The sequence below is a fragment of the Cyclospora cayetanensis genome, unplaced genomic scaffold (assembly GCF_002999335.1).
Source record: "Cyclospora cayetanensis isolate NF1_C8 unplaced genomic scaffold, CcayRef3 CcayRef3_contig_138, whole genome shotgun sequence".
NCBI lineage: Eukaryota > Apicomplexa > Conoidasida > Eucoccidiorida > Eimeriidae > Cyclospora > Cyclospora cayetanensis.
The window spans coordinates 85,176-108,770 of NW_020312079.1; the positions used below are offsets into that span (position 1 = coordinate 85,176).

The 23,595-nt window shown below is 47.8% G+C and overlaps 2 protein-coding genes across 2 annotated transcripts; both read right to left on the reverse strand.

Annotated features, from left to right (window-relative positions):
• Window positions 1-2,102: 2,102 nt before the first annotated feature.
• LOC34620033 lies at window positions 2,103-8,864 on the reverse strand. Its single transcript, XM_026336609.1, has 12 exons — window positions 7,782-8,864; window positions 7,468-7,557; window positions 6,692-7,238; window positions 6,040-6,395; window positions 5,535-5,750; window positions 5,135-5,232; window positions 4,682-4,862; window positions 4,370-4,484; window positions 3,666-4,137; window positions 3,103-3,580; window positions 2,759-2,864; window positions 2,103-2,308 (listed from the first exon to the last, which is right to left on the reverse strand). Exons 1-12 carry the CDS (start codon window positions 8,862-8,864, stop codon window positions 2,103-2,105), a joined length of 3,948 nt encoding a protein of 1,315 aa, XP_026192394.1.
• An 11,527-nt stretch (window positions 8,865-20,391) lies between these two features.
• Window positions 20,392-21,137, reverse strand: LOC113147139. The gene is made up of 3 exons (XM_026336610.1): window positions 21,134-21,137; window positions 20,810-21,043; window positions 20,392-20,531 (listed from the first exon to the last, which is right to left on the reverse strand). The coding sequence occupies exons 1-3, from the start codon at window positions 21,135-21,137 to the stop codon at window positions 20,392-20,394; spliced, it is 378 nt and encodes a 125-aa protein (XP_026192395.1).
• Window positions 21,138-23,595: the final 2,458 nt, after the last annotated feature.

Consider the following 23,595-nt stretch of genomic DNA (forward strand, 5'->3'; position numbering starts at 1 on the left):
CACACACACACAGTTGTGTTTTTTTTAATCGAGTCAACACATTTCCACCGGGAATAAAATATACAGACAAACCAGGTGACGGGTTACCTTCTGATTCGTACGCAAATGTAACTAGTTTAGCAGAAAGTGATTGTGTGTAACTCGTAGCGTCCTACGTTTTCCGTCATGCCCATTTCAAACAAGTCCTAATGCCCCCTACCTCTGGGTCGAGACCAGCTGCATGCAGGGTACACCAAGAGTTCCTGCACTATCGCCACTCTCCCGGCAGGCAGAAACTATAAAACAGTGCAGATGAAAAAGGGGAAGCGTGCAACAACGGGCAAACAGATATCGACGAGAAGAGCGGCACACGCACTAAACAACAACTGAAGATCGAATTAACACGACCGCGGCGGAGCCATGGCATGCTGTCGCCGAAGCTCTAAAGTGTGTGAATCTCCTGCAAGAGAAAACAAAGACAAATATAGAGCCTAGAGTGAATCAAACACATTCTAGTTCAGCGTGGCCTGCACGCCTTCGGAGCGGTGTGTGCGTGCTAATGCAGCTAGTGAATGCAGCATTGCCGACCTCACAGCCCCCGAAGATGCATTAGGAAGAATTTGGGAACAGCACACCAGTGAGTGCCTGCTCATAAGCTCCGAAAATAGATAACACTGTTTTTGTGCACGCAATATCCGTGGATGGGTGTAGCCATTTCAGGCAGAGCATGCGCTAGGGGAGAGCAGTTACCAAGGAAAACAAGAAATACACTTTATGACAACTAGTTTTGCTAGCTGAACAGAGCCGCAAACTTTCCAGCAGGCAACGAAGCCCCAAACTGATCCTACACAAACCTTTGAGGTGGCGCTTTTTACCCTATTTCACTATAGGCTCCCGTTTAGTGTGGCCTCGGCGCTCTCTGGTTGAAGACAACAGCCTGCAGATTTTTCTGGATCCTCCAACTCCAGACGAAGATCTTGCATGCACAGAAAAAACCTTGAGTAAATCGGAAGGTTTTGAAATATTAGAGCAAATAAATATAAGATGTCAAATACTCCTAGCCACCTCACCGCAGAGGTTCAAGCCATCCTTAATTTTTTTGATGGACAACAGAATACAGCGGCGTGTAACTGGAAATGAGGGGAAAGAAGTGCCGGGTCAAGGAACACTTCAACACTTTCCATTTTACTAGTACTTACGAATCAGCAAAGGATTTACCGATTGGCCTTTCTGTTCGTACATCTTGCTTGTTGCATGGTAGAATTAGCTCAACACGTCGAAAATCAATGCTGTATACCTGTCTGCCAGATGCTACGTGCAAATAAGTGTTAATGCTCAGAGTGCCTGTATGGTACTACAATGTGCATCCAAATCACCTTTTTCTCCCCTAATGCTGAATATCTGAAAAGTGAGAACAGATATGGTGGAGGGGTCTCTTTATAGACTAAGCATTTGAAACTAAAAGGCTGTGAAAATGGGTTTGGGGCCAATATAGTGTTTCCCTATGGAAAGTCAAGAGCGCAACAGGCGCCTGCAACTGCCTAGAGTCCGATACACGGGTATCGGATCTCACTATAAGATCTAAGTGAGCTTCCGTGCGGTGCATAGTCTTGTTCGTATTCGCCGCAATGTGAGAACACGAAGGAGGAGGGCAGGTGAACACGTCGAAGGACGGACATGCCGGTGCATATTGGGTGATCAAAATGGAGGAAAAAGAGAAGGAGGGTAAGGAAGAATCTGTGAAGGAAGGGGAGAAAATGCAAGGGAAGCAAAACGAAGCAGTACCGATACATTAAAAAGGAAAAAGTTAATGTGAGGCGGATCGATGTTGCTTAGGTGGGTGCGAAGTCAACCCACCAGAGATCTGATGTAGCGACGAGTTATTACTACGCTGTATATCGTGTTTAATGAACATACAGAGGGCCAGGCTGGCCGCAAGCTAAAGCTGTGAAGAGCTACTGTATTCTTTGCTGCTAGTTCATCGTTTGTCTTTTCCTTTTGACGATGATGACGAACCGTCTCTGCCTCCCTGGAAACACCTGAGTGCTTCTCTCTCTTCGCGTCTCTCCTCTTTTTGTCTCTTTTTTTCAATGCCCTCCCTGAAGCATTCCACTTCTCTCTTCTCACTTGGTTTCCAGGACAGGAAGTGACAGAATGGCGGAAGAAGTAACGACCTTCCATGTGCTGGGTAGCCTCACGTCGGTGTTGACGCCAAAGCTGAAGTTGTCGTTGTCACTTCCAGTCAAAACCAAGCGAATCGCGTGACCCGCATTGAACGTCCAGCTGTGTGGCTCAAAGTTCAGCGATACGGCAACAGACTCGCCACCCTCTGCAGTAACAAACCATCCCACAAATGCTGGACAATGAAGGGAATGAGGCTGGGTTTTCAAGTGAAACGGCTGAGGACGGCAAATAAGAAAAATAAGCGCATAGAATGCGGCGACGCAAATGTGACGGAGATGTAGAAGTGACGTGATCATGCGCCCAAAAGATTGAAACATGCATGCGAAGTTTGGCGAAGGCGAAGAGAGAGAGGTCGCGAAAAGTGAAGAGCTCAGGGTAACTTCAAAAAAGACAAGGGAGCCTTTCCAAGATGCAAGACACTGCACACCCAAAAAACCGAGAGAGAGGTGTACTCTAGCCAGAACTGCAGAAACATATGCCGTTCTCTTGTTTGCCTGGGTGGACCTTCCAGCGCACAGACACACGGATTCTTCAGATCGGACAAACAACTAGAAAAACTGTGTTACGCAGCACGCAAATCTGTGGCTTGGCCTACCGTCTAATGGCTTGTGATCTTGCCTAGAAAAAGACCTCGACACTCTTCCGTAGGCTCCAACGGGCAAATTTGCGGACGCCTCAGAAGGACGGTTTGACGCCATCAGCTGAAGGCACAGAGAAAAGGCGGCAGCAGCTAGCGGTACTTACTACAGCGCCGCTCGTCCTTTTTGCGAAGCTCTCGTCTCAGTGTTACACAAGGAAGAGCGATCGGAGAGCACTAAACGGATGGGAAGGAGCAAGCATGCGAAAATGGAATACAAGCTTTTACGAGCGCCCTGTAGCCCCCTTGGGCTGGAGCCAATAGTGGAAAGGGAAGGTCGTTGAAGAGTCCAAAAAAAGTACCTGTCCTTCGGTAATATAGTGTGAATATCCCACTGCAACGTCTACGTCTTCTAAGTAGGCGAATAAAGTCAGATCGTTGCAGTTTTCTGCATATATCGTTAGGCTTAAAAAGGCACTGCCGACCATCTCAATCGGCTCCAACAAGGGGTCCGTCACGAAGGAGAGAGGACGTGCCAGGAGTTGATCCAGAGAATAAGGAGACAAGGAAAAATGCTGTGGATGTCCTTGGTCAGGGCTAATAGTAAGGGGGAACTCAGGGCGCCTTTTCATTGGAAAGAGACGGTTTCCATAATGCACAGGCATTCGAAAAGGATGCTGCCCAATGATCCACCGAGAATACTCTCCAGACGAAAAGAGATACTCCACCGTGTATTCTATCGCAACACTTTGTTCGCGCTTCTTTTCCACCTGTTTTGACCACACCGACAACAACAGGCTTCCGTTTAGCAGCGTGAGCAAACTGCATAAAACCGTTGCGCTGACCCACTACCAGTCGTGCGCTCGCCGTGGGCCACACTACAGAAAATGTGTTAGGCGAAGACTGCACTCAAAGATATCTTCACTCCTTGGCCGCATCGCTTACAGCTAGTGCAGACGGCGTGCTATCTTTTGCTTTCTTCGGAAGCTGCAAAAAATAGGCATTTTTGTCTCTGCTGAAAAGCTCCCGCAATTCGCTGGCAGGATTTGTGTGTCCGTAAGAAGAGACGGCAGCAATAAGCGCAGCGAGCAAACGAGGTAACCATGAACGTGGCGTTGCTGCTTTGAGGCCTCCAGCTCTTCGAGTATCCTGCTCTTGTTTCTCTTGCTTCTCCTGGCGCTGCAAGTGCCTTGCTTCTAGGGTACTGACATCGCCGATCTGCAGAGTTTCTTCCTGCATCGCTGCCTCTTCGTACAGTCGCAGCATATTTCCATAAAGCCGCACGCGCTGGATGATGTCGTGTAATACATGCTCAAGGCCACTGGAGAAGTGGAGATGCGGGTCAAACAGATGAGCACCAAATTCAGGAGCAAGCGATGCGGAAGATCTGCCAGCACCTGAGATAGACACGGGTCAAATTTACACGACGAAAAATGGCGTGGGCTTGTGTATACCCATATATACAGCCTATCAACCTTTAAGTTCCTTAAGGAAAGTCCTTGGTACTCAATGCACCGTACGGCCACTCTCCCACCCAGCATGTTGCAATATTCCTCTTCTAGAGTGCAGCCGCCCTTCTACGTACAGTCCTCAGAAAACACAGAGTGCACAATGCCATTACGAAATCACCTTTCGAAGCGGTGGAGTGGCTTTTAATGGGGTTATTGGTGAACTGCAGATCAAGACGCTGCATGGTGTTTCCGGGTGGAAAAGTCTCAGCTGCACGCCACTCTCCACTGCCCGTCTGCATCGCACCACGTGGGGAAAGGAATGTTCAGGAGAGGCTAAGAGTAAGGAGTATGCAAACCGATTACGATGACACGGCTTACAACGCTCAGCGAATACTGTGAAATGGGCGTTTGAAGGAATGCGTTGAGATTTTACTTTTGGCCATAAAATCTTTAACTTCACTGCGTGTGGGTGCAGATGTATCTAGTGTACCTGCCAATAGTGGACGGGGGCCTCTTCCCAAATGCCTCCCCAGCATTTGTTCTTCAGCCGACAGTCGAAAAACCGCAGGACAGTAGCATACAAGTTTGTCTCAAAACAGGAAAAGTTTCCTCCAAAAGGGTCGCAGCTTCTTCTTCCCCCATGATTCCAATTACCCAAAATTAGCTGCGGACTACGCATTCAAAGAAGCACAAAATTCACTGGATAAGGAGTTAGAAAAGGAACAGATGACTCCCCGAGAAAACACAAGGTGCCTTAAAGTATGTCTGGGGCCATGAGTATGCTAGTTTTCTCTCTTTCCTGCCTTCATTACCTTTGGTGAATCTATGAACAATGTGTGCAGGCTGAGAAGGCTTATAGCTACCGCAATTTCCTCTATTTTCTCCCTTTAAAAATCCGGCTAAAAGGGCTTGCCGTAAGGGCTTCTATATTTATTCGTCTTACTGGCTCTTTGGTGCTTTTCGCTGCATATATGAAAACAATCGGATAGCACCTCGCGCAGTTGCAGAGTCACAGAAGCCCCCAACAGTGAGCACACTGACCTGAATGCCAAGCAAACAAAACACATGCGTGCCATCCATAGGAAAGTACAAATATCTATGCCAATTGAGCGGTTTTCATAGTTGTTCCGACCGCCTTTGTGAGAGCGATACGGATTACACATAGTATGATATTCACAAATATAGGCACTCAACATTATTGCATGCCTCCACTTAAGAGCGCAAAACGAGAGCTTGCTTGGTCGGTCAGATCTACATGGCGCCGCATATTTACGCAAGAAGAACATCTGACATGTTGTCGATTTAGAAGAGCAAGAATTAATAACCATAGGTGAGTTTCTTACATTGTTGTACGCGAGCTTTCGCATTATTTCCTTTGTAATTCCAAAAGAAGTTGCTTTAGCCTCCAGTTCCTCCGTGAACTGCACCTTGTCATCGTAAAATCGAAGTGCACTTACAGCATCGGTCATCTTCCAGTTGCGATGGTGAGCTCTAATGGCATTGGGTAGCTCTGCCTCGTGCCCTAAAACCCCGCTGATGCCCCCAAACGAAAACGCAAACTGCAGCAAGTCCGTATGCACACGCGCAAGGGATAAGTTGGAGTCAATTAGAGCAAATAACTTGTTTAAAACAGTGAAAGTACGTTGAAATCGCAGACAATCATTCTAGAGCCAGATGGCGCTAACTCGTGCGAGTACAGACCCTGAAACATGTGCTTGCCACCTCGTGCAGCGATGAGAGCAAAATGTGACGATGCAGCCATAGTAAACCCTGAATTCCCTTTTCATATATTAGCCCCTTCTTCTGCCCTATTTCTAGCACCTCCTCCCTCTTCCTTTCTGAACTCACTCCTAGGAGAACATGAAAAGGAAAGTGCAGTGGACTCTTCATCATGTGCCTCCATGGTGTTCCGTGGCGCTCAAAGTCGCTCGTAAGGCCGGTGTAATCATTCAAGAAGGAATGGCACATCATCCCGCCAGGTGCCACAAGTTCCCCTAAAACATCCATTGGGGTGAAAAGAGAAATAACAGCGTCTACGCCTCCACCTGCCGCCATGGACAATCCGAGCATTCCATCGTATGACAAACCGCCGCCCCCAACTTTCCCATTCGAGAACCACTCACGCTTGGCCCACTTTACCAGCTGTGCGGAATCTTGCAGCTCCTCAAAGCCAAGATCGACTGACCGAAACCCAAAGGAAGCCCCTGGATCAAACATGCACCAAGGTATTCACATGAGGTTATTTTCTGTGCCGGTGATTATGCTGCTGAAGGCCTTAATTTGGGGAGGCAGTTGTGCAGCACAAACACTGGGAAGACTGGGATTCGCAGTTCCTTTCAAGAACGAGAAATTCTAGTGATGATTCAAGGAATCAGAAAGTGGAAACAGACACGGAATGGAAGGTGTGTAGAGCGTGCTGATGAGATGATGGGCTCTAAATAGCCTTTAGCAATTTGGGCTGTGTGTTTAGAGTTTAGCTTCAGGCCTATATAATCCGTGCCTGATCCCCTCGTATCAACGACCACGACCGCGTATCCATTAGAAACAAGCAACTGCTGCGTCTGCCAGCTCCAAATGTTTAGGGAGGCGCCTCTAGGATGATTCCAAATGGAAAGGAGAGTGAAGGGCCAGTAGTGTTCGGATCTTCTGTTGTATCTCGTAATCTCAAGATATACCGGAACCCTTTGAACGGTCTGTAACAATTTTGCCTCATCCTCCAACAGCTTTTGAATTACATTTTCTAAAAAAGGTATTAATCGCACGGTCCTGCGGTAGTCCTCAGTGTCCTGCTCCTCTGCTTGTGCCTTCGCTCTTGCTGCAGCTGCCGCGGTCTGTAGAACGTGCAATCTGTGTTGCAACAAGGCCCAAGCCCTTGCCGATCCGGCAAGGGAAAAGGGAAGGTGTACATCTGCGGCGAGTTGTACCCCATCCCTCATTAATACGTATTGCGAATACAGCAGCGGCGGTTTGGAGGCCAGGTGGGAGGCATCTGCTTCAGTCATGTGCCCTAGGTCCCGTTGCAGTCCAAAATCAACCCAATGGTGGTCCTGCAAAAATATACAAAATAGCAAATGAATACGTAGACAGAAGAGGAGACAGGTGTAGAGTCAAAACAACGGCAGACACAGCTGAACACGCGCTATAACGTTCGTAAGGAGACGTCGCCAGTGAGAGACGGAGAGCGCATGAAGGAAAAGGAAATCATGTGATAATGCGTGTTTAACATTAACAAAAATGGTAGAGAGGATGGATGAGGTGGTTTAAAGCTAGGCTTACAGTGGAATTGCACGACGGAACGCCTTGTAAGTTGAAGGACGCGAAGGTCATAACGACCGCAAAAAGCGACGACATTAGCAAGAGCACTTTCTTGTTTAGATAGTGTCGGATTGCCTTGACCTGAAAAAGCGGAGAAGACGCTAGTTTAGGGGCAGAGAAGAGAATAGCAAGCGGCAGCAGATGGAAGGAAGAGAGGCTGAGCGGTCTAAATGCCACATTGCATGAGGGATCGGAAAACGGTGAACGTGGCACATTTACACCTATGGAAACCAGTGAAAAAGGTGATTTGTGCGTTTGATGTTGTATAGACCCACCTGCAGGTATTGCCCCCATGTGTCTAAAGCAAACCCTAATACTAAGACAAGCAAAAGGACTGGCTTATTTCGTCGGTCAGTTTCAACTGCTTCCATAGCCTCTTTGAGTTCTTCGAAACGAAAATCACCTAGATGCAAATGCTCAAGAGCGACATTTGTTGCTGTCTCATGGCCCCAAAGTCCTCCAGGTTTCGTTAGGGCTGCCAGATAGATATCAGGGAAGCCGATGGCTTTTAAAGTCCATCCCCCAAAGAAGAAGCTGGTAACTTGAACAACCGTGAGGGCTAAGCACACCCCAGCAATTAGATGGGCGCAGAATCCCTCCCGCCTCTTGTTGATGCTCCACTGAACAGATCCAGCGCTTCTAAGGGGACATCTGAAGGTGCTTTCCTTTTCACTGCTGATGCAGTCTACCCTGCCCTTGTGCATTTCCTCAAGCAGCATACGGTGCTGCTCGCTAGTTGCTATAGGATGCAAGATAACCCGCACCAGGTGCAGAAGACAGATAAACATTAGAGATCCTAGTACTCCCCGCATGACAAACTGCTGAATCGATCCATTGATATAGGAGAAGAACCACCCCCATACCGAGTTTTCGGGGGGCAGCAGCATTAGCGGGTGTCCAAAGGCTGGGGGTAGTCTGAGATGGGTAAAAATATCAGGTAGAAATTGAAGGAGAAGTGTATGGAGCGCAATGGACCCATAGCAGCTCATTAGGAGCTGTCCTGTCAGTGTATAAAGGCAGCTTCCCTTTTGCGGACGGTGTTCTGTGTGTACTATCCTGCATGATGCATAGGTGCTCGAGATTGTTCCATCGTGAGAGGGCACACAAAATGCCTTTTGAGGCTCTTCCCTAACAGACAAATTCCCAGCAGACTTCAAGGAGGAGCAAGCTGTCTCTGAAGAGGTGATGCTCAACGTTGTCCCTAAGGAGGATTTGGAAGGCCGATGTTCCAGGCGATGCACTTTGGCTGGGGCGGTACCCTTTCGGGGGGTTATGGCTTCCAAGGAGAAGACCGGAGAGGCGAAGGCAGCAGAGAACGAGGGATAAGGAGGGCAGGAAGAACGGGGTACAGGCTCCATTGAAGCGGGAAAAAACAAAGCGACCCCTTCACGATCAAAGAAACAGGGAGGAAAGGGTCTTTTGGGGCTGCTCTTCGTGGATTCCCCCTGGCTGTCTAGGAATACGTTTTAGAAAGGTAGGAACAAACGACAAGGGAGAAATCTGCGTGCTACTGTGGAATCAAGCAAAGCAAATGTTGAGTTTCGGGGAAGCTAAAGGAATAAATAAGCGACAGTTTTAACTCCCGAAATGAGATTTTTATGCTACAAGAAGAAATAACAGAAGAGTGCGCGAGGGGAGAAAAACAAAGCCTTGCATGGATACGGCAGAGGAACTGATGAAACGGACTACGAGGCAACTACCATCTAGGATAGTAGAGGGGTCCCCTCAAGAATGACAATAGAGTGAAGCGGTGACACCGACAGTGAGGAAAGCGGAGGGCAAAGCAGTTGGCCAGAAAAGATACTCCTTGCCTCATTTCGAGTCTTTGCGCCTACGAAAGAAAACCAGAGAAAAGGGGATCACGAAATGTAACGAAAGACTGAGTTGACACAGCTGCATGATTGGGAACTAGACCGAGCTTCCCATATGCCTTTAAACTGTAGGCACTAGCCTAGCACTCCGGAACTGATGCTTTTGCCCTCTGCCACAAGGGTTGGGGGGCAGCAAAGTACAACCCTTCGCAGAGTGCACACGATGCAAAATACACTTACATTCCTTTAACCGATACACAACCAGTGTCTCTTCTAAGCGGGGGAGGGGGCAAAGAGCTAGTGGGCGCGTGGGGTAGGAGGGGGCAGGGGAAGCGGCAATGGGACAGACAGAGCAATACACATATTACAGATGGAGGTGGAGGCACATACATACATATACATGGACAACGGTTAGAGGGCCATGGAGGGAGACATAAATAGGCGTAAAGGAGAGCGGCAGAGAAGCACCGAGGCAGTAAAGTCAAGGGCCTACCCTGCAACGCAGCCCGATCCTCTGTGCCTTTCCCCAATGTGGGCACACCCATTGACCCGTGTTATATATAAATTTTAGGGTGAAACCTTGCGAGGAAGCTGACTTTGGGCTCTAAAGGCAAACTCTCAAGCCTTTGTGTCAAAATGCATTCTGCACCTGCACTGTCACTACCGCGTACCTCTCTTCTCCACTGCTGGAACGGCAGAACTGTTCTTTTTTCCTCCTTTGAACGCCAAAAGCTGTATGTGTTGGTTTTGTTGCGGGGTACTTTGTGTTTCGTATAGATGCTACAATGTAGTTATGCACACTCTGGCTACTGACAGAAACCCAAGCTCCCTGTATGTCCCAAGGGCCGAGAGAATGATACTTTAACGGGAAGACGCTACTTAGCAAAGAAAATCAAATCAAACAGCAGAGCTATAGAGCTGCTGCAACGGACTAGTCGCAACAGGCAGCCATCGCCACCACCATCACCCACATGGTCTTGAGGCCCAACACGAGCTGAGAAAACCACTTTATCTCTCTATTTGACCATTGAAAATGTACATATTATGCAATATTGTCTACTTTACACGAACGATATACCTTCAGTTGCATAATTACGCTAAATTTCATAAAGTTTAACGGAGGGAGGAGCAGGACGGTCTAGCCGGTGGTCTGGCAGTCAGTTTACCAATAAAGCAGCGAAGAGGTCAGAGTGGAAATTATCAGTTAGAAGCAAATATAAGCCAAAATGTTTGTAGGATAGGAGGGAAATGGCGGAAAGGAGGCAGCGGATTTACGTAGTTCCTCTTTTGGTGACGAATCCGCACTGTCCTACCTCCAGCTTCGTAGTGACCCCGGGTGTCCCATTGCACAACAATACACATACACAGGTAAATATGACTGCCTTCAACCATGAAAGCTTAATTGAGAATTTAAGACCTCGCGCATGCTAAGTCTTCTTTGCAGGACGTTGTTCGAGTGGAGAGGCACGCAGGAATGGGAACAAGCAGAGGATAGCAGGAAATTTAACAGTAAGTCAATGTGATAGGTGTGAAGCAGGTGAGAAGAACAGTGTGATACCACAATAAGAAAGAGCGTGTGAAATATAGGGAGATGGAGAGTAAGGAAAGCAAAAGTTTGAGCTCCTGTACCTTTGCAGCCAACACAAAGCCTTTGGTGTAGACCATCAGCCTGCTGGGACATAACAACACTCAGCGTCTACGATGTACAAAAATAGGGATTGTAGGCGGACTTCGCCCATACAAAATAACTCCGTTTTCATTACTCGTGCCTCAATGCCGCCCTAAACTAGATTGCTTCCTGGTCCCGGCTGAGTAATTTCCAGTGCCCATTCGCCCGTCGAAAAACTTTGGGCTAAAACCGGAAAACACCGGTGCAGGAATAGCCCAAGATCCACATATATGGCTTCTTTCACGCCTCCTGGCATACCAGTGCAGTCCACAATAGTTGCAGGTGCGGATACCCATCCGTAAAGTCTTTTTAAGTCTCCAAAAGGAAGCACTCAGCACCCAACCCAAACCTCCTTACTAGCTACTGATTGTTTTACAGAAGAGCCCTTGCCTTCCCCTGTCCGAGCTGTCCACAAATTTTCATACAGGGATAGAATGACACTTAGGATACGCATAGCTGCACCCCCTAAATACTCAAGGCTCTCACAGATAGTTACACAATAACATCTGGCTAACACACACACACACACACAGTTGTGTCTGTTTGAACAGATCTAAAGAATTTCCTTCAAATATGGGAGATACAAGCAGACAAACAGATTGGTCAATTTTTCGCCAGTTCATACTTACATCTAGTTTTGAAAAAAGTCCTAGGGTGTGGCTCCCAGCATCTTGCATTTTCCGTCATGCCCGTTTCAAACATATGTCCTAATATCCCCTACCCCTTCGTCGAGACCGGCTGCATGCAGGGTACACCAAGAGTTCCTGCACTATCGCCACTCTCCCGGCAGGCAGAAACTACAAAACAGTGCAGATGAAAAAAGCGAATGCGTGCAACAACGGGCAAGCAGATATCGACGAGAAGAGCGGCACACGCACTAAACAACAACCGAAGACAGAATTAACACGACCGCGGCGGAGCCATGGCATGCTGTCGCCGAAGCTCTAAAGTGTGTGAATCTCCTGCACGAGAAAGCAAAGACAAATATAAAGTCTGGAGTGAATCAAACACATTCTAGTTCAGCGTGGCCTGCTCGCCTCCCGAGCAGTGTATGCGTGCTAATGCAGCTAGTAAATGCAGCATTGCCGACCTCACAGCCCCCGAAGATGCATTAGGAAGAATTTGGGAACAGCATACCTGTGAATGCCTGCTCGTAATATCCGAGTATAGAGAACACTTACAATGATAATATCCTGTATTTGTGCACGCAATATCAGTGGATGGGTGTAGCCATTTCAGGCAGAGCATCTGCTGGCTAAGGACAACTACCAAGGAACGCGAGAAACACAGTTCACTGGGACTAGTCTTGCTAGCTGAACAGAGCTGCAAACTTTCCAGCAGGCAACGAAGCCCCCTACTGCTCCTCCATCAGCGGCTGAGACTACATTTTCCGCTTTCTTTCACTAGAGGCTCCCATATAGTGTGTCATCGGCGCTCATTAGTCCAAGTTGGCAAGACTTCTACGACTTTCTGTGGATCCTCCACTTCCAAACGGGTCACTTGCCTGAGCACCAAAGTTCAGGAATTATTTGAGGACTCATGAAACCTTATTAGTACGTCACTATTGACTGTTCTCGCCGCCTTTAACTTCAAGGAAAATGGATTGAGTGAGACAGAGCATTGACTCATGAGCGGATGCCATACAGCCCTTGATACATCGCTGCGAATTTCTTTAACTGGTGATTTTCTGGTGTACGGAGTGAAGCCTGTCAATGCAGGACCCAATCTCCAAGCTTCGAACACACAGCCAACCGCCGCTGACCATAATTCCATGCTTATCTCTCTTGAGGTATGCGCATGCGTTCGCATGCACTAGCCAGCTGTTCTGCGAAGCCCTCCTTGACGAAAAGGGGTATTCGACCCCCAATCACCGTGCCCAGGCTTGTAATGAGCAGGGGTTTATCGCTGTAAACCAGCGACGTGAAAGAGCAACGGGTAGGCGAGTATACTGTTGTATTAATCTACCCAGGACAAGTAGCACCCAGCATAAGGAATAAACAAAAACCAAGCAGTTGATTTTTTTGTGTGCGCAAAGCGGCAAATATTGCAAAAAACTGCGCTTGGTGCGCTCAGGCTGTCCACCTGCCTCAGGATGATTCGCAGTGGGCATAGTTTGGTCCGCATACGGGCATTAAAGACATATCAACAAACTTTATATCCAGAGATGTTTTAAGAATACTTCAATAACTTCCTAAGCCGTGGTAGGGCATGAGCAGGAGAAGAAGTCAGCTAATTTGCGAACACCGTTGATAATGATGTAGATGCAATCGTGTGTACCCACATCCGGCAGTCGAACAATACGGTGCTTAGCCAGATATGCAGGAAGGATTTGCAGAAGGCAGTGGTTAGAGAACTTGCACGAGCTCACCTACTGACGAGTTGAGCGTGGCATTGCATATTTCTCTGCCACAGGACCCATCCCAGGACACCAGAAACACCGTATAAACTTGTCCACTGTAGTCTTGGTCCCATCACAGCGCGCAAGAAGCATAAAATAATGCGTTTTGCGTGAACCAGCACCGCGGAGCGGATCTTAATATTCAAGCAACAGATTGCTTGTTGCATTTTAAATCAAAGCAAGCCATCCTCAACGTTGTAGCGCTTCGTCCTCGTGCCATTCTGAAATTTGGCAACAGCAGCTGATGCATGGAAGTCAAAAGCATAAGAGTCACGCCGAATTCGATAGAATCCGTGCACCCATTCAAACAAGAGCTGTTGCGCCGCGCAATATGGATTGCTAGGCCATCGCGATAATGCGCGCGCGACCACGTTGGTAATGTCCTGCATATTGTACTATAAAGTCGTACTGCAGTAGGTGCTCAAGCCAGCGAACAGCTCTAAGACTATCAGTCCTGCCTGGAAACTTTTCGAACGGTACAGTAAATACTGGCGATCGGCCTGGACAGTACGAAGGGCATAAAAGTAGTGTCTGCATTGTGCACATCCCACTACACCGCATCGAGTTCCTTTCCCCACAATCAATACCGGTGCTCAGTTTCGGTGAAGCGATGAGATAAAAAGCAATATTCTGGTTTACGGGGAACCCGATAGCCTAATGGAAGAGCATAACCTCCGTTGCCACGTCACTAGCATCGCTTTCAGGAAGAAAAGACGCTGTAGTCGGACAGAGCAAATCAGAGGAGCGTCAGGCGGTTGATAGGCATACTTGTTGCGGCACCAGCCTCCTCTGCTCAAGTCATGGACTGTATCTTTACGCATATCAATAAAATGGAGAGCACTCCTAACGAATCCAAAGAATACGTAACGGCACCAAGATGCAAGCCCGTAAAACTTTGCAATGTCCTCGCGGGTGCGTGAAGTTCGAACCCGTGCCTTGGATCCCTTAACGTTTGCCAGGTCTGGTTCATTTCCTGCAGCCGAACCACGAAGTTTCAAAGACACAATTTTTCTCATGTAGAACCAATACTTGCATACCTTTACATACCACTGCTTGCTCCTTAACAGCTGAAGTGCTTGCCGTGGACAGTGCTGGTGGCTTTGAAGGTGTCGCATGAAAAACGTCGTCCATGTAGAGAGCCATCCACACCCACATAATCTGCTCATAAAAATCCCCAGTAAGCTGCCGTCGCAGGTTACTTCGGGCATTGAAACCTCCAAACGCTATACAGCAATACTGGAGTGAGCGAGTGTGCATGTGGAGCGCCGCTTTTTGTTACCCACACGCGCTGGTCGATTGCTGGACTACGTTCTTAACAAATCGTTCACCTCCGGCTCAGTCTCATCTTCATGCAAAAAACAGCTTCGATACCGCAGAATGTAGCTTGCGGCTGACCGGATATCTAGCTCAATGAGACACGTTGTACGACCAATAGGTGGATAGCCCACTAGGCTAACCTCAAACACCTACCACTCTAGTTAGACCAAACGAAGAACTAGTCGGACATTGACTTTTTGGCTCCGCTCTTTGCAGATTTATTTATTGCAGAGTACTGTTAGTCCGATAGAGACGGAAGCACTGTTGTGTGCGTGTGCGCTAGATGCCATGTGCAACTAGCCGCAATTGGTGGAAGTGCGTAGGGTTTGCAGCAAGGCTCGCACTCTAGCTCCTCCTCCTCTTTCCTCGTGCCGGAACCATGAGGATTACGGGAAGAAAAAGACTTTATTTTTCGTATGTGCAAATTACTGCTCTAATTACAGCCGTCGATTTGTTTCGTGTGTTCTTACGGTCATACGGTGGTCAGTGACTTAGCGGTTAAACAGCCAGCCAATGGGGACTCCACATGTGATTGGTAACTCTAACTTGCAAGAACAAATGAGCGACACTTGTGCAATTTCGGCTGTAAAGAAAGAACCAGATCAGAAATCAGAACCTATGGTAATGGGAGCCGTATCAATAGACCTCAGCAGCAACACATATGGTAGAGCTCGCTCGTCCTGCAGTAGTTAGCATTCAAAGGTTTTCAATTAATTTCCCTAGTTTGCAGCCAAATACTTCTGTAGAATCATATTCAGTGGAGCGTAATACGGGAGGGCTGCAGGGCTCGATGCAGCTCTTCCTCGCGAATGCACTGTCTGTGGATGCAGAAGGATGCGAGGTCTCTCTACAGCAGGCGTATGGATTCGATCAAGCCATTCGCTAATCCAGTAATCTGAACTTTTTTGGCTTCAGTTTGGGAACCATTTTGGCCGCTATAGTAGACGGTAGCACAACGCATGTTGGGAGTCAGAGGCCAGCCTACAAACTGATGAGAATTCAGGGGCTTTACAGCCGGTAAGAAGGCATCAGTTGCTAGCCAGTAAAATGTTCATGAATGTTTTTATGAGGCTCTGATTATCATGAACAAATATCATGGGTATACGGGTGGTCAAGTACCCAAAGATTGCATCAACCAGTAGAGAATATAGCTCGCTTTATCACCCCAGATGAAGAGAGATATGAATGATCTTTGCGATGTGTTTTTTGAAGGGAAGAGCATCTCAATGGTGGCTCTATTCGCGTACAATTAGTGGGTCAGCCTGCAGGGTATCATATTGTTCAAGCCTTCAATAAATGCCCTGACTCATCGAGTTGTGCCGAGATCAGCTCAACAGTAAGCTTTGGGAGAAGTGCGAAGGCTGAAGCGATAGATTCCATCAGCAGTTTAATATATCGAAAAATGAAAGTTTGGTTCTCAAAAGGCACAACGCAGAAGAGTGGCTGCTTCACCAGTGGCTCATCTTGCGCCTCCTAAAAGTGTCATCTCATGCGGTCACACGTTGGGCAGTGACTCAGCAATTAAACAGCCATCAATTACTTGGGGTTTGAAGAGCGAATGAGTGATACCCGTGCGATTTCGGCTTAGAAGAAAGATCCAGATCAAAGATTAAAACATGTGGTTATGAATGATGTGTCAATTGACCCCAACCCACAGTCTACACTGAACGAGAAAAGAATTACAGAGGAGCCATTGCATTCTTGAGCAGGCTCAGACAACCCCACAACAACGCACCTACTTCTGTTGCTGTAAAATTGGCCTATATAATCAGGAATTGCAACCGTACGCAAAACGTCAAAGAGCAGAGCAACGAGACTGACGCCAACAAAATCAAAGTGCTTGTTGAGTAATGAAAGCACGTCAGGGGAACAAAAAGCCCCTCGCGGACGCCGTGGTGCAGTGAAGGAGCTTTCAGAGGCTAGAGCCGCAGTTGAGGACCGAGCATGGGTCGACTTCGCCCTGATGTATGCTCTTAGTAATGAGCAAGAAGTGCTAGTGATACTCGATTGTGGATGTGGAGTGGATCTGTAATCCTAGGAGACAGCACAGAAGTGCAAGCCAGCTGTTTACTGGTAAGCGCAGTCCCTTGTTCTAAGGTTTGCTGGCGGGCAGCGGAACGCAAGGACTGGCAAGGCTAGGGCAGTTAAATGCTATTCCAAAACAGAGTAGGGTCTCATCGGCATGGTTAATGATTTGTACGCTGTGCCTGTGCACCGTGATGTAATCATGGGCATGGGAGCAGGTTGGGCATGGTAGAAAGTTTGGGAACTCTTTTGTTGTCGTCTACGCACTTAATGTCGACGTGCAAGTATGGAGCACCGTGCTGCATGCTTTCAAATGGAAGGGCGTCAGGATGTAGCAGGATTAGCTACATATAAAAGCTATCCCTCTAGTTATAATATACAAAGAACCGTAGGGAATCGGTTATTTGGTTCGTTTGTGCGTATATTCTTATTCACTGCAGAATACTTTTAGGTCAATTAAACATGATTCAATGTTGTGTGGGGGTGGTATACGCTTTATGCAAGTAGTCGTGATTGCTAGGAGTGTAGAGGGTGCAGCTACGCGCTCCCTCGCTGTCCCTCTCCTTTCATGACAAGAACTCGTAGGAATGCGAGCGGGGGATGGCGGCAATTCTTTTAAGAAACACGCAATAATCTTGTATCAGCTTGCATAGAGTCTGGAGTTTACTACCTTCCTACGGAGACAAACGCAGCGTTTCATCCGCTGCAGATAAATTTAGAATTTGGAGGGCTGGGTAGCCGCAGCAAGAAGTGCGCTTCTTGTGTCTGTTTACTCCATAAACAGAACTGGTATCGCAATTGAAATCAAAAGACAAAATTTTCGTAGGAAGGAAATACAACGCATGCGAAGGGTGCCCACGAAGGCCTTACGGCAGATCTTGGAGGGAACAATATCAGGACGAACTGCAAAAGTGTAGATCCTGATTTATCCATACGTACGCACTACTTAAATGTAATTGCTTGTTATTTAGTGGAGATAGGCTGAGAGCCTCCGTTCCAATGGAATTGCTTCAAAGCCGTGAGTGAGCAGCCATCCAAGGTGTCCATTTCGTTGCATGCCCTCTTTCACTGGCTGGAGCGGCAACAACAGGCCTTCCTGAATTGAAATTCAACGATTTAGATTTCAAAAGGCTAGTTTTTCTGTCCACTAGTGCTCTATACAAGAATTGGGAGGATCGCAGATGGCTGTTACTTCGCCGTTCCACTGCGCTTTTTCCCAAGTACTACGCATGTTTCCTCACTTTCTGGTATTTTCCCTTCGTTGTTTTCCACAACCCTTTTTCCTGACAAGAATATCACTCTGAAGGCAATTGCCACTTTCGTGTACCTGTTGTTAGAAGAGATGGAGAGGAAGTGCATCCGCGGTGAGTGAGACGGCAGTTAGCTTTGCAGATGTATAAGGTTCCTCCGTTGCACGTCGTTTTCTCTCACCCTCTACGCGTTGCTTTTTCTTTACATACTTAGTGTCCTCTACCTTGACAGATTTGACCTTTCCTTCTAGTCACTATGATTGAAGTCAGCAGTTTCTGCAGGCCGTGCTCTCCTTTTTTCTTGGCTGTACACTTTTCTGTTCCCTACCGTCGTTGTCCAGCTAGAGAGGTTATTGCGATGCCCATTCTTCTCTCACCATGGAAGCCCACTGCAGAGGTGTGACAGGTGTCTGCACACAACAGCTGCGCTGTGACAGCCCAAGGAAAATCAAAGCAGCAACAATAAACAATGAACTATCGCGCTTTATCAACACACTTGCTTGAAACTTCTTGAATACAGAGAACTTCCTGCGGATCTTTTAGGCCTGATGGAAAAATGCTTCAGGCAGAGTGGCTTTTTATTAGCGTGCTAGTGCTGGTTGATTAGTTGCTGATTGTTGGTTGGCAACCAGGGCCCTGTTCAGGAACGCAAAGCGAGAGTGATCTGTCTTAATCTGCCGTACTCTGGTTCGTCTGGACGTCTGCTGTGCATTTTCCTTGTCACTTCTTATAGCTATGCTCCTTTTTGCGCTTATATGGTTGAAAATTCATTTTAACTGTATGCTGTGGGTTGCTGCTTCGTGGTACTCCCGGGCACTACGGCCCACTTCACTGCTTGCGTTGTTTGAGCATCTCTTAATGCTTGTTTGCGGTGCTCCATTTTTCCCTGTGTCGTTTGTTTAAAGGCCTTCTAACATTTCTGTTCTTGCTGTCTGTCCTTTTCACCTTCTGCGCCCTGGAGAAGTACCTCTACATGTGGTGAGTTTATCCGGACCTCTTGCTCTTCGTGAAGAGTGCTCCAGTATGACAGTGGTTCCAACACGACTGCTTCGATTTACAAATCAATGAAGAAAGGAACCTTATTTCTATCATCTTGCCGCAGGATCTTTTGGTGCATTGTGGTCGGCGCATTTCTTTTAGTGGATCTCCTTTTTATGGGGCGCGACGCCTTCGTCTACGACCCATTTTACGAGTAAGACTCTACTCCTTCATCACTTCTTCACCCCTTTGGCCGTTTTAGCTGTTGTTTGCGCGCTTTGTCCGCTATCGTCTTCTTGCTGTTTCGGCACCATCAGTTATTAATTTCACTTCTCACTTTCTCGGCGTTCAGCAACTGGGTCCAAAAGAATGCCCCGAAGTACTGAGGGTCTAAATTGAAATTAGCGGCAGAAGGGGAGAAGATTCCCAGACAAGATTAAGGAGTAAAAGCAAAAGGACGGAAAATAGGACGCAGACATGAGAGCCTGAGGGAAAGATACTCACGGGGGAGAGCACGAAGAAGATGAAGTGAAATCAGCTGCGAATTCTTTTGGCCACCGCACTACTAAGCCTGCAGACAGCTACTTCTCACGATCACTTTTGTAGCTTTGTGGTCTCCGAGAATACGCGAGCGGGAGCCTTACTCTAAGCAAAAGCCCCGAAGGGTCCCGTTTGTCTCCTGGGGGAACAGGGCACATGGCGGTTCCTCCTGCAGCTAGGACTGGCCGCGGGAGGCCTGGCCAAACGTGGTACTCATTTTGTGTTTTTTGCTAATGGTGAGGCTTTAGAGGCCCCAAGATGGCCACCCATTGGAATCCGCAGGGGATCCCTAAAGAGCTCTTCGTGACGGCTTTTAGAGGGCCTTGCACCATTAAGGCCCCCTTATTGCATTTTCCGTGGCCAACAAAAGGCCGATTCAGGGCTGGCAAGAGAGCCCTTGGTGGACCAATTGAGTTGCCGCATGCAGTCGGAGCCAACAGGATGCAGGTGCACTGGCAGTGCCTGTTGCTAATTGTGCGAATTTTAAAAAATTTGCAACAGAAAAAATGCCTTTTCTAGTTGTGGGTTTTTGATATGCCAAACAAGCCTTTTTCGTTGGAGAAGTGGTTGGAAGAGCAACTCAGTGGAAAAACCGGCGTCTCGATCCTTAACCGAACTGGACTGCGCACACAAAGTCCGGGCACGTAGATGTAGGGTGGTTAGGGAGTAGGGACAGAAGTGTCAATGCTTGATACAGAAGTAGGTTCCCGTTATCTCGAGCGGCGCAGGGGCTGGACGACAACTCCCACAGCGTTCACTAGTCGACATGATTGTTTCCTTTTATCTCACCCTAACACACTCACGGTTACACTTACTGATACTGTTGCAAGAAATTAGGTAGTATAATACGCTATACAGCATCAGTGGGGACACAACAGAAAAGGAAATGTATTTTTGCTACTTACTGCTGGAGCGTCCCCCGGGAGGCTGATGAACCTTCACGGATGTCCGCCCCGAGTCAGAAGCCGGAGCATTTCCTGTTGGTTTAGGGAGAAGGATAGTGCCTCTCGAGTTTGGCACTGCTGTTCTGTCCCCGACTGCCACGAAGTTCTGGGAAAATAGGTTTTCCTTGCGGGGGCCCACCGAAGCAAAAGCGGGCGGTGGGGGGGATGGCGCTGAGGCAGAAACATACAATTTTGCGAGCTTTTTGATGTTATGGTTAGAGTCATGGATACAGCATCTGTACTGATATAGCCGGATTCAAGAAGAATGAGCGTGTGCAATATGCAAGAGCAGTCAAACCGACGAGAGCATAACACGAGTGGTTCACTGGGATGGCCTCAGCAACGAAGGCCACGAACTCAGCTGCACGTACTGTCATCTCCAAAACGAATAGTGGAATTTCCACCAGGGGCTGCGTGTACCCTAGTGGAGGGCCGGTTCTTGTAGAAGGGGTTGTCCCCGCTGTCTGCAGACGGACAGAAAAGCAGAGCAGGGATTGGACGCTGGATCCAATGTTGCGATTCAACATGGAAGCGACCACTGAAGCCAACAACGCTGTGTGCCTCAGTTAAACCGAGGAGCTGCTGTGCGGACGGCTGCACATGAGCTGTTCAGCACCAAAACTTAAAACACCTCGATTTCCCCAAACCATGAATAAACCTTGTGTGTATTTTTATCGCAGTGACAAGAAACTAACCCATTTCCTCTAATACGGAATGTCGTTGAGTGATTGTAGGATGCTGGATTGTCCTTTAACACCCCCCAGTGTTGGAGGGCGACAAGGATGATGAACTGAAAATGGAGAGTCTGTTGTCACAAGCCAGAAGTTTCAAGAATGGCGAAAATAATAAGCCCACACACTTATTTTCGTTTGATGGCAGCTACAACGACAAGCTCGTGGAGAGGAAGTTCTGTTGGCGATTGAGCACTAAAGAGCATCAAGCACTTGCAGCAACCAGCCCCACTACGGCTGTGATGAAGCACCCCTTACTCTCTTAGCAGTATCCTTCACTATTGATGGTATGCAGTATATTGAATTGATATGAGTACAGACGTATATGTGGTGATACGTTGGTTTTGCCTTCGAATGAAACGTAGATGCTGGCAAGAAGGCATTACTCACTGAGCAGCTAATGGCGAACAACTTTATCCAGCAAGGGCATTCATGCAGGGAAATGCGCTGGAACTGAAGCACCTTTGGATTGGGAGTAAAACATGCTCAAGAGCGCTGATCTGGCTGACTGTGTACTTGGCTGCTACGCGACTGCGCTGGCTGATTCACAGTATATAAGCTGTTATTGCATATTAAACAGTCTGAAGACAGAACAAGTGTGGTATTTATCGTTCAGTACTAGTGCTACATCGTTCCTTTAAAGCCTCAACTGTTTCGTGGCATGGCAATAGTCCACAGACTCGGGTAATTTTGCCGCGATTTGCATGATAATAAAAGTGATTTCCTTATGAGTATACTGTGAGCGTGTACTTCACAAGAAGGAGCCTTTGCTTGGCAAAGAGCCTTAATGTTTCCAGGAATAAGCAGTGGTCGCTCCAAAGCACGAGCTTCATGCACTAAGTTCACAAAATCTGTAACACACCGCAAGGAGACATTAAATTCCAGACTTTATACACACTTAGTAAAACGCAATGGAGGGTCTTTCAAATAGCTCCTGCCTGCACCTCTCAGAGGTTTGGGCATGAGGGGGGGAGCGCAGCTAGGGTGCGCGCAGCTGCACCCTCGGAGCAATCCGAGCATTCGCGACTAGTTGGACAAAGCATTTAGATCACACGTACACAGCACTGCGCCTTCTTGTATCGAGCTGCCACTACTATACAAGGAATAAGTCATACTAACGGCTAGATAATAGTTTTACTCGTTATTAGCTCTTGACTAAATAGAATCAATTCGTGTGGAGCTTTGCGTGCTACACGATTCCCCATACCATTTTAACACACAGTCCCTTGTTTCCCTAAGTGTATATTCAAACCAGCAACATGCGGGGCAAAGAAAGAGTTCCTGCACTACCGCCGCTCTCAAGGCAGGCAGAAGCGACAAAACAGTGCAGCTGAGAAAAGCAATAGTGTCCTTATCCGGCAAAGAAAACTACAAGAAGGGCACACGTCAGCCGATAACAAACGAGGACCAGAACAGCATGGCCGTGGCGGAGCGATGGCTCGCTGCCGTTGCAGTGCTGAACGGTGTGAACCTCTTGGTACAAAAAAAGGATCATAAAGCGTATAGGGACTTTTCATACTAGTTCAGCAGTGCCTTCACGCCTCAGAGCAGTATGCGCATGCCAGGTAAGAGTAAATGTAATTGCGCCATCTTCCGTCCTTTTCAGCATCAACAGCAGGGTGATACCCATACCCGCTGGTTGATTGCTGGACCACGACGTTTCCATCAAAGTATTCACCTGCCGCCGAATCTCTGCTGCATACGGTGAGGGCTCCTGACACCTGGGAATGTAGCTGCGGCGGACTGTGTAATTTGCTCGATACGGTACGTTGGAAGGCCAGTAGGTGACCAGCCTACTGGGAATTAATGTTTAAAAATTCAGCACATCCGCAATGTCCTTCTTAGAGTTTGCATATTCCTACTCCTGGTCAGCCCAAGCTCTAAGAGACATTCCCACTAAAATGCTAGCTGCAGAGCCTGTAATACGGGAGGAATGTTTGGAACCGTGTTTTCTTTCTGCACTGCTGAGTTGCCCACGTGAAGATCCTCTGGCTCAACTTGAGGTATTGACTCTATCGTGTTCATCATAGATTAAATGAGCTTAGCTGAGGCAACCAGGAGTTGTTGCTTCCTAGCACACTGATCTCCACAGCGCGCAGCTGTGGCCGCCGCATGAGCGACCACCGCGCTTTCCATTGGGTGACGCATGCCTACCTACAATTACATCACGGTGCACAGGCACAGCGTACAAATCATAAACCATGCCGATGAGACCCTACTCTGTTTTGGAATAGCATTTAACTGCCCTAGCCTTGCCAGTCCTTGCGTTCCGCTGCCCGCCAGCAAACCTTAGAACAAGGGACTGCGCTTACCAGTAAAAACCGGCTTGCACTTCTGTGCTGTCTCCTAGGATTACAGATCCACTCCACATCCACAATCGAGTATCACTAGCACTTCTTGCTCATTACTAAGAGCTTACATCAGGG